The sequence below is a fragment of the Coregonus lavaretus genome (assembly GCF_964263955.1).
Source record: "Coregonus lavaretus genome assembly, chromosome: 36".
Lineage (NCBI taxonomy): Eukaryota > Metazoa > Chordata > Actinopteri > Salmoniformes > Salmonidae > Coregonus > Coregonus lavaretus.
In genome coordinates, this window is record NC_140023.1 from 2,949,246 (window position 1) to 2,959,941 (window position 10,696).

The 10,696-nt window shown below is 38.6% G+C and overlaps 2 protein-coding genes across 2 annotated transcripts in view; both read left to right on the forward strand.

Moving 5' to 3' along the window:
* LOC311110878 (zinc finger MIZ domain-containing protein 1-like) overlaps positions 1–2,017 on the forward strand; it is a 31,896-nt gene extending 29,879 nt beyond the window's left edge. Inside the window, exon 20 of the mRNA XM_084153489.1 lies at positions 1–2,017. This exon is cut by the window's left edge and continues 1,301 nt beyond it. The gene's annotated coding sequence lies outside the window, so the exon portion shown is untranslated.
* Positions 2,018–2,398: 381 nt separating this feature from the next.
* Positions 2,399–7,226, forward strand: ppifa (peptidylprolyl isomerase Fa). The gene is made up of 6 exons (XM_084153726.1): positions 2,399–2,895; positions 3,479–3,509; positions 3,649–3,737; positions 4,729–4,825; positions 6,291–6,366; positions 6,583–7,226. The coding sequence occupies exons 1-6, from the start codon at positions 2,698–2,700 to the stop codon at positions 6,716–6,718; spliced, it is 627 nt and encodes a 208-aa protein (XP_084009852.1). The 5' UTR covers positions 2,399–2,697; the 3' UTR covers positions 6,719–7,226.
* The last annotated feature ends 3,470 nt before the right edge of the window (positions 7,227–10,696 follow it).

Consider the following 10,696-nt stretch of genomic DNA (forward strand, 5'->3'; position numbering starts at 1 on the left):
GTTGCAGAAGATAGTCGGCCATTGTAATAGAGCCAGATCCCTCTTTACCGTGAGTCTTCCTCTGTTCTACAGTTCTGCAATTGCTCCTGTAACCATACTGTGTGGTGTTAAGAAGTGCATGTGTGCCAATGGTCTCTGTTCTAGATTAGCCGGAAACATTCTTGTCATTTAGATTTTATAGCCATTGCATTTTTTTATCATTATTTTATTTAACATTTTCTTGCAAAGGAATGATTTAGGTTAATGGTAATGTATTGGCCAGCTTTTTTATTTTTCATGTTTGTTTCACTTTGACTGTTCATTGGAAAATGGCATGCGTGATGCATCACCAAAGTTATCCCACAGTTTGTATAAGGAGTTGGCTTGGACATCTACTATAATGTAAGAATAATACCCATGAATGCTGTAACCATACTCCTAGGGAACCAATCGAAAAGTATTCTGAACAGATGTGTGGTTGCACTGCATTTCCTGTGTCTTGTTACTGTTCAACTGTATTTTGTATACTTTTGTTCAATGAACAGTCAAAGTGAAACAAACATGAAAAATAAAAAAACCCACAATGGTTTATAAAGACAATTTAAAATGGTTGTCATCCTGACAATGTATGCTTTATAAATGTTTGCTAATGTATTGGGGAAAAGTGGAGGAAAGTGACTTTACCCTCTATCATTTTTGATTAAGTCAAGTCTAAATTGTAATACCTTCTGGAATTGAATGGAAGTAATTTTTTATTTTTGTGAACCCTCTTTTGTACAACACAAGATCATCATGTGTATTATTCTATCCTCATAGCATTTTTGATATTGTTCTCCTATTTTAAGTTATTATTTTCTGTATCTATTCAGTGACTGTGAGAATAATCATAATTTGGTTTACTTCAGATCATGTAGGCTACTAAATGAAATTGAAGATTTCTCAATCGGTGGATATTTTTAGGATTTAGGAATGATCCCAAACGCTGGTTGAATCACCTGAACACAACTGACCCTATGATATTTTAGTCTGTCTGTCTGTCTGTGTCTATGTCTATTTGTTGAAGATAATGCACTGCCACAGTGAGGTATTTTGACTCCCCTGCCCTGTTTATCTGTAGATCTGTGTAGACATAATGCTGAAGTCTGGTCTATCAACATTACTCTCTATACTCCACATAGAGGTTTGAGCCTTGTCTGAGGTTCAGGCTCCACACCAAACTGTAGATGTACAGTCAATGGACACAAGTGGAGTGTGTTAGTTAGAGGGTGCAATGTATTTTCATTTAAAGAAAATGGGAGATGTGATCCCCGGCCCTCTATTCTGTCACTAAAATGCAAGAATAGGGGCTGGAGGGTCTCTAAAGGATGCATGTACATAGTGTAAATGACAGATAGAGACACATTAACTTACAGAAATGTAGACATTTTCCCCACACAGGGGGCAATGATGCGCATTGTGTATTTAGAATTTGTAAAGTTTGCATCCTCCTGTCAGAAGAGACTGTTGAATTGTGGGAAAGGGAGTCTGTGTTTGATAGTCTGTACAGCCCTCTCTCTCCAACCACGTGTTCATTCATGTAAGATACTTTATCTACTTCTCAAACTTGGGGGTGTTGGAAAAGGAAAAAAAGAAACCTTTGTTTCCCTTTGTGTAAAATTCAACTTCTGTGTATTTCTCTATTACTTGTGTACTTTATAAAGGTGCTACAACAACATAATAAAGATCATTTTGAGGAATAAATCGGGACGTGGGAACCGTGAGTGGTTCCTAAAGATTGTTGATACCAAATTGACAGTTTGTAAAATTGTGGCAAATATATAGTTTTTACACAATTTGGCAAAAAATATTACTTCCAAGGTACAATCTGAAGTGATTGGCACACCAAGTGGCAGTTGTCTTTTTTGTTTTGTACATTCTGTGTACAGTCATTTCATATTCTAAACTGGTCAGAAAAAAATGAATTGTGATTTTTAGTCTTGCAAAACTGTATGTAGTTAGATGACGTGACATCCTAATATTTATCTAATAAATATGTATTCAGATGAAACTCATGGTCTTGGTTTTCTAATACATCTTAAGTTCTATGCCCTGTTTTAAGAAGGTCATACCATGGATCATTTTGCTATTTGATTTTTCATTTTAAGACCCCTTGAAGTATCAAACAAATATATAAAATTTTTATTTAATTAAACATTTTATTTGGCCTTACTGTTATTAGCCCATACAAACGCATTGAACAACAGATCCACTACATGGAACAACAAGAGTCATCTTTCCATAATAGTTTGAAGGCAAAACCGTTCGAACACTACAGACGATTTTGTGAGAAGACCGATTTTCGTGATGTCTCATGGTCTGACAAACCTCTAGCTCTGTCACACTTTTACAGCAGATGCGGAAGTGCGACATCGGCGGATGTGAGTGATTGAGACGCATCCAATGCAAAAACAGACATGTCTAGTTTAAACTGATGAATTTTGATGAGGATTGTTATATTATGCAAATTACATTCCTAAGCGGCGCGGACATCGACTCTAGGGAGTTTTAAGTTATATATTGGGGCTGTGATGGGGAGCGGAATAAGACATTCTGACAGTTACAATGAAAATACTATTGAATATTGTAGACACAGATGTATTAATAATGTTCATGGACTAGCTATCTGTTTATGTGCACAACCTCATCATTCTGTGTCGCTGTTGGGGTCTTAGTGACGTCATGTGTACACACATACCCCCATCCTCAGAACTTCATGTTGACAACTATGCAAAGATGTTGCAAATGAAAAATCGTATAAAATATTGCTCTTTGGCGATTGCTGCGACCAGGTTGTTTTCGTCTGGACCAGTCAAGAACCCAGTCGTGTATTTTGACATCGCAGCTGACAACGAACCTCTGGGACGAATCATCATAGAGGTACCTAGCTAACTAACGTAGCTAGCTTAGATGCGGACCCGTAGCAATCTAAATCTGCCATTAGCTAGCAGTAAACAGTAAAAAGGCAGATACACATAGCTACATAGAATAACTCTAGTTGACGGTTCATTTTACGGCATGTTCAGCTGAGCTTGCTTCGCTAGTTAAAATAGTTAGCTAGCTAGATAGCTAGCCATGCTTAGTTGTTGAAGTAGCTAAGTCTCAGCTGGCTAGCCCATTCATTTGCAGTTTGTTTCAGCTACAGTCACACCCCATCTTTCTGCTCAAAGGTTAATGAGCTGATTGGGTTGTTGATAAGATTGCTAGCTATGCTTGCTAAATGGCTAGTGTGTTCAACCAAGCATGTTCATGTAGAGAAAAGGGCTACACTATCCAGCTAGTTTACTAGCAATAAAGGCTATTATCTAACTAGCTAGCTAGCTGGCTATCAATACGATGTTTAGCCATAGATAACGACAGACTAGAAATAATCACGGGGAACCAATCAATATCAATACATTAAACCTGCTTATCTACCTAACTAACGTTACCTGACATTGTCTTTATTTACATTTTATTACAGTTGAATGCAGCTGCTGTGCCCAAAACAGCAGGTAAACATTGATTTGTGTTCTATAGAAATAGCCACTCAGTGAGATTGACCTGGGCAATGACAAATAAAATACTGCTCTATATAGCCTTACATTGTGTTTTACTTAGTAGTGAATTCATGTTGTTGTTGTTTTCTGACAGAGAACTTTAGAGCACTGTGCACTGGGGAACATGGCTTTGGATACAAAGGATCAGTGTTCCACAGAGTGATTCCTGAGTTCATGTGTCAGGTACTGTAGCCGTGCTTACCTTATCATAGAGCAGGATTTCCCAAACTCGGTCCTGGGGTCTTCCAAGGGTGCACGTGTTGGTTTTTGCCCAAGCACTACTCACTCAGCTGATTCAAATAATCAAAGCTTGATGATGAGTTGATTATTTGAATCAGCTGTGTAGTGCTAGGGCAAAAACCAAAACATGCACCCATGGGAGGCTGACTTTGGAAAACCTTGTCATAGAGAAACCTCTATTTCTATGTAAACAGTGTTTGGCCATGTATCTGTGTTATATCAGTGTAACAACCTGTACAGTATTCTGTATATGCTACTATCTTCCTAATATGTAACTCTACTGTAAGACTAACATTAGGAAGGACATGCAGTTATGGAAAACAATAGGCTATCACTTTGACACTCAGTGTTCTGCAACGATTGAAATATTTTGGTCCCACATTGAAATTGAATTTATCACTACTGTAGCGACCTTATTTTATAAGCTCTGATATCAACTCTGCCACTGCAGCATGCTTTTGTGGCACAGGCTATGGCGCACAGGACTACGGGCCAGAAGGTTGAGGGTTTGCCGACCACTCCAGACAAGCTCACTCTCCCTGCCTGTTTCATTACACTGGTGTCAGACGTGATCGGACCTTGCGCCACAGATGTGCTTGGCCGATGAGCGCGTTCCTGTAAGGTGTCGTCCTCTTAAGGCTATCCCGAGGACGTGCTCTTTGAAAGGAGAGAGCAGTGTAGTGACCCTGTGTTTATAAGCGCGGACATCAACTCTGCCACTGCAGCATGCTTTTGTGGCACAGGCGATGGTGCACAGGGCTACGGGCCAGAAGGTGGAGTGTTTACCGACCACTGCGTACAAGCTCACTCTCCCTGCCTGTTTCATTACACTACTATAAGTGGACAGCCCTTATGAAGGTTGTATTTATGAACTACAATGTTCTGTGGTGGTGTTGTCTTAAAGTAAGAGCACTAACTCACTCTCTGCCCTCAGGGAGGAGATTTCACGCATCACAACGGGACTGGAGGGAAGTCCATATATGGGTCCAAGTTCAAAGACGAGAACTTCAAACTGAAACACACTGGGCCAGGTATGTTAGATCACTAAACCAGCAAACTCCTCTGTCCGTCTGACCTCTGGTCCCTTATTCACACTTTAGGGCCAAACTGAGCTGAACTGTACTGGGCTGGCCTGGTTATGCATCCACCATTGTTGTTGGAACCATGCTGGAAAACATTAGGGGAAAAAATGTAATAGAAGCCAGTACACTATGGTTAGTCGACCCTAGTGTGTAAAACAGGCGTTGAAGAGTTGTTGTAGGGTCTCCACTCCCCTAGATGGCGCTATTGACTACACAGACAGGTTATTTCAATACGGTACAAATGACCTACTTTCCAAGCAAGTCAACATCCCATTTATCATACGATTTTTTTTTACTAAACCTTAATCCCATGTTGATAGATGGACACTTCTTCAGCTCAGGGTATGTTCTCTTGCATAATGACAACCTGGCTCCAGTTAAACTGGGGGTAATAGACCTTTACCCAAGACAGATGTCTTCTGTCTGCTGCTCTATGCCCTCCTACAGCCAGGTACCCCACAGTGTTCCTATCTATTTATTTTCTAGTCATTCTGTTAGAGGACTTGATCCACAGAAACAACGTTTGGAGAAATGGAAGCCTTGATAAGTCATACTGTATAAATGCAACATGTAAAGTGTTTGTCCCATGTTTCATGAGCTGAAATAATGAATCCCAGATATTTTCCATATGCACTAAAAGCTTATTTCTCTCAAATGTTGTGCACAAATGTGTTTATATCCCTGTTAGTGAGAATTTCTCCTTTGCCAAGATAATCCATCCACCTGACAGGTGTGGCATATCAAGAAGCTGATTAAACAGCATGATATTTACACAGGTGCACCTTGTGCTGGGGAAAATAAAAGGCCAATATAAAATGTGCAGTTTTGTCACACAACACAATGCCACAAATGTCTCAAGTTTTGAGGGAGCGTGCAATTGGCACGCTGACTGCAGGAATGTCCACCAGAGCTGCTGCCAGGGAATTTAATGTTAATTTCTCTACCATAAGCTGCCTCAAACGTCGTTTTCGAGAATTTGGCAGCACGTCCAACCAGCCTCACAACCGCAGACCATGTGTAACCACGCCAACCCAGGACCTCCACATCCGGCTTCTTCACCTGTGGGAAGGGAGTGCTGAGGAGTATTTCTGTCTGTAATAGAGCCCTTTTGTGGGGAAAAACTCATTCTGATTGGCTGGGCCTGGCTCCCCAGTGGGTGGGCCTGGCTCCCAAATGGGTGGGTCTATGCCCTCCCAGGTCCACCCATGGCAGCGCCCCTGCCCAGTCGTGAAATCCATAGATTAGGGCCTAATGAATTTATTTCAATTGACTGATTTCCTTATATGAACTGTAACTCAGTCAAATCTTTGAAATTGTTGCTTGTTGCATTAATATTTTTGTTCAGTATACAATTGACAATGTACATGAATGAACTGGTACTATACTGCAAGCTCTGGTGTTTCCATTGTTTTAGGTATCTTATCCATGGCAAATTCAGGGGCAAACACGAACGGTTCTCAGTTCTTCATCTGCACAGTTAAAACTGAATGGTAGGTTATGTTTTAGACACCAGTTAGTCACACAGTTGTGTTTTAGAATCATTTACATTTTGGTCCGCTTTACTGGTAACTGCACCTCTCTCTCTCTCTCTCTCTCTCTCTCTCTCTCTCTCTCTCTCTCTCGCACTCTCTCTCTCTCTCTCTGTCTCTCTCTCTCTCTCTCTCTGTCTCTCTCTCGCTCTCTCTCTCGCACTCTCTCTCCCTCAGGTTGAATGATAAACACGTGGTCTTTGGTCAGGTGAAGGATGGCATGGACGTAGTCTTCAAGATGGAATCCTTTGGTTGTCATGACGGTGGTGTGGTAAAGAAAATCGCCATCACGGACTGTGGGGAGATCAAGTAAAACACACGCAGACACACAGGTTGGAGAATGTCGCTATGGATAGAGACTGTTGGAAACGTCCGATTCTATTTGTTTATTTTAGCTCTTCTGTTTTCCTCACCCAATTAAAGAATGACAACCACAAATACACCAGCTGTCTCTCATACATGTAGTCTCATTGTCTTTGGACAATGTGTTCTCCCCTCACACACACACTTCCTTTATAGCATTTATACTGTCTGTAGAGTGATCTGTACGAACTCTCATGACAACTTCTCATGTTCATAGCCTGTGCTTTATACGTTCAAGAGTTGTTGTATGGTAGAGGTTTGGACTTTGGACTAGCTCAACACTGGTACTAAGATACCTCTAAAATGGGTGCTTTTGATCCTAGATGTCACTGTAATATTTTTGTAAAGAAAATAATCTATAAACTATTTATGGCGTGTATGATGGACCTGACACCTTTAGAATGTATAAAATAATGTTGTACATTTACTGCCAAATAAATCTATGTTTTTAGATTTTACTCTGTTGCTCAGTTTCATAGCGTCCTCCGTGATGCCATCACTATTTATTCCTGCCTTTAAGACTTCCTGGTACGGATTCAATGTATTTTTTTAGACAGCCAGACCTCAACACAACTTCCTGTCCTTCAGAGCAGGATGTGACATCATACCTTTGGCTTCTATTTGTCCATGAATCCCCCCTATACTGGAATATCAACTGGTTCATCTCACTTGGCTAGGAACAAAGCTGTAAAGGTAAATTTACTAGAAGTAAGGTACACTTACTGGAATTGAGAGCTAAGATTTCTACAGTAGAAGTGCATTGACTATTTGTGCTTTGGCTGCAGAATTTAAGTCAACCGTATTAGTATACAGAAATCCAGTCAGTGAAGAATGCTACAATAACTAGTAGTGAATGAGCTATTAAGGTGTTCAGAATACAGATGCAACCTTTTATAAACTTTGTGTGGTGTCAAATATTTTCTCAACTAGTGGTGTAAAGTAACGTAAAGTACGACTTAAGTAGTTTATTTGGGTATCTGTACTTTACTATTTATATTTTGGACAACTTTTACTTTTATTCCACTACATTCCTAAAGGAAATAATGTACTTTTTACTCCCATACATTTTCCCTGATGGCAAAAGTACTTGTTACATTTCGAATGCTCAGGCAGGACAGCCATATGGTCCAATTCAAGCACCTGTCAATATAACGTGTTGGCATCCCTACTGCCTCTGATCTGGCGGGCTCACTAAACACACATACTGTATTTGTAAATGTCTGAGTGTGCCCCTGACTGTCCCTAAATTTAAAAAAACAGGAAATTCATGCCATCTGGTTTGCTTTATATAAGAAATTTGATGAATGACAATTGAGTACTTTTTCCACCACTACATTAAGCACATTTAAAACCAGATGCTTTTAGACTTTTACTCAAGTAGTATTTGACTGGGTGACTTTCACTTATACTTGAGTCATTTTCTATTAAGGTGTCTTTACATTTACTAAAGTATTACAATAGAGTACTTTTTCCACCACTGCCCAAAACCACATTTAGTTTTATGCACACCACCAACTTTCTTTTGTGTGGGTTCATACTATGGAAATAGGATGTCATCTTTCTATTTCTATTATTCTAGTTACTATATTTCTATGATTCTAGTTACTATATTTCTATGATTCTAGTTACTATATTTCTATGATTGTAGTTACTATATTTCTATGGTTCTAGTTACTATATTTCTATGGTTCTAGTTACTATATTTCTATGATTCTAGTTACTATATTTCTATGATTGTAGTTACTATATTTCTATGATTCTAGTTACTATATTTCTATGATTCTAGTTACTATATTTCTATGATTGTAGTTACTATATTTCTATGGTTCTAGTTACTATATTTCTATGGTTCTAGTTACTATATTTCTATGATTCTAGTTACTATATTTCTATGATTCTAGTTACTATATTTCTATGATTGTAGTTACTATATTTCTATGATTCTAGTTACTATATTTCTATGATTCTAGTTACTATATTTCTATGATTGTAGTTACTATATTTCTATGATTCTAGTTACTATATTTGTATGGTTCTAGTTACTATATTTCTATGATTCTAGTTACTATATTTCTATGATTCTAGTTACTATATTTCTATGATTCTAGTTACTTTATTTCTATGATTCTAGTTACTATATTTCTATGATTCTAGTTACTATATTTCTATGGTTCTAGTTACTATATTTCTATGATTCTAGTTACTATATTTCTATGATTCTAGTTACTATATTTCTATGATTCTAGTTACTTTATTTCTATGATTCTAGTTACTATATTTCTATGATTCTAGTTACTATATTTCTATGGTTCTAGTTACTATATTTCTATGATTCTAGTTACTATATTTCTATGATTCTAGTTACTATATTTCTATGATTCTAGTTACTATATTTTTATGATTCTAGTTACTATATATCTATGATTCTATTTACTATATTTCTATGGTTCGGTTCTTCCCGCTATTGTAGAGCTGTTGTTTTTATTGTAAGCAGAACACGTCTCCCCTGGTGAAATGCAGTGAGAGTGGCCAGAGCAGAGCCTGAAAAACCAGAAACGATGTGTCTGGGTGGTGATGGAGCTTATTAAGCTAATACTTTATGAAAGTAAATAATGAACCGAATGTGAAAAAACTCCCCTGGCTCTTAAACAAAACCATATGCGCTCTGACCTTCCAACCATTTGTTTGAATTCTCCAATTACATTGTTGCCATAGAGACACTTTAGCCCCGGTTCTGTGTTTGAGATAGGGATGTTGTAACAAACTAGATATAATTTGGGTCCCCACCCTCTTGTGAAGTTTTAGCTATTTGGAATGTGTGTCCAAGCCTGTGCATGGAAACTTGACTTTGCAGACTATGTCCAGTGCTACCCTACTCATATACTCATGCGAAACAATAACATGTTTACAATCATTAAAAGCAATGAAGTTCTTCTTGTCACACACAAGTCTCCAACATAAACCCAAATGCAGGGGTGCAATTTTGGTTTAGAGGTAAGGGGGCCATTATTATTATTATTACTATTATTATTATTACTATTACCATTATTATTATTATTATTATTATTATCATTTTAACCAGTCAGATAAACACTCCAAACAGCCTATCCAACTGCTCGGAGGCATCCACATGGTCCTAAAGCACACCGTTGCAGCACACCGTTGCCTCATTTTGTATCACATTCCAATGATAAAACTGGGGGGGGGGGACAAAAATGCTATTTCAGAATGTGGGTGGGACATGTCCCCGTCCCCCGTCCCCAGTGAAAGTTGCGCCCCTGCCCAAATGTATAGTATATTTTGAAGCGAGCATGAATGTGTGCTCTGGTCTAGTCTGTAAGCTTAGTTAAAAAGCCTATCCACAGCTTTAGTAAAACTGTTTATTTTCTTATTTATTGTCTATTTGCTCATTTAGAGTACATGATTCACAGAAACAAAGTTTGGAGAAAAATGTTTTCTAAGTACAGAGATAGAAGCTTCATAACTTATACAAACGACATTGTAATAGTAAACATGTTTAAGTAAAAGTGTTGAAATAAACCAGTCACTTTCCCTACCTCTGTGGCTCTCCCTGGTCTTTCCAACACTAAGTTAGTCTGAACTAGAATATGACCTCCAGGACTTCTCAGAGTGACAACAGCTCCCTGAGGCATCTTCCTCCTTTCTCCATTACACAACCAGCGACCCTCCGTAGTGAAGACCTGGGTTAAAATATTATTTGAAATCATTTCAAATACTTTATCTGTGCTTTATTGAGCTTGCCTGGCTTAATGGACCAATCGATCCAAAACATCAAACCACACCCTTCTGGAACTTGAGGCAGGCTAGAGCAAACACTCAGTGTTTGAAGTGATTTCAAATAGTATCTGAGCCCCACCCACCCTGAGCCTCACCCTGAGCCCCACCCTGAGCCCCACCCACCCTGAGC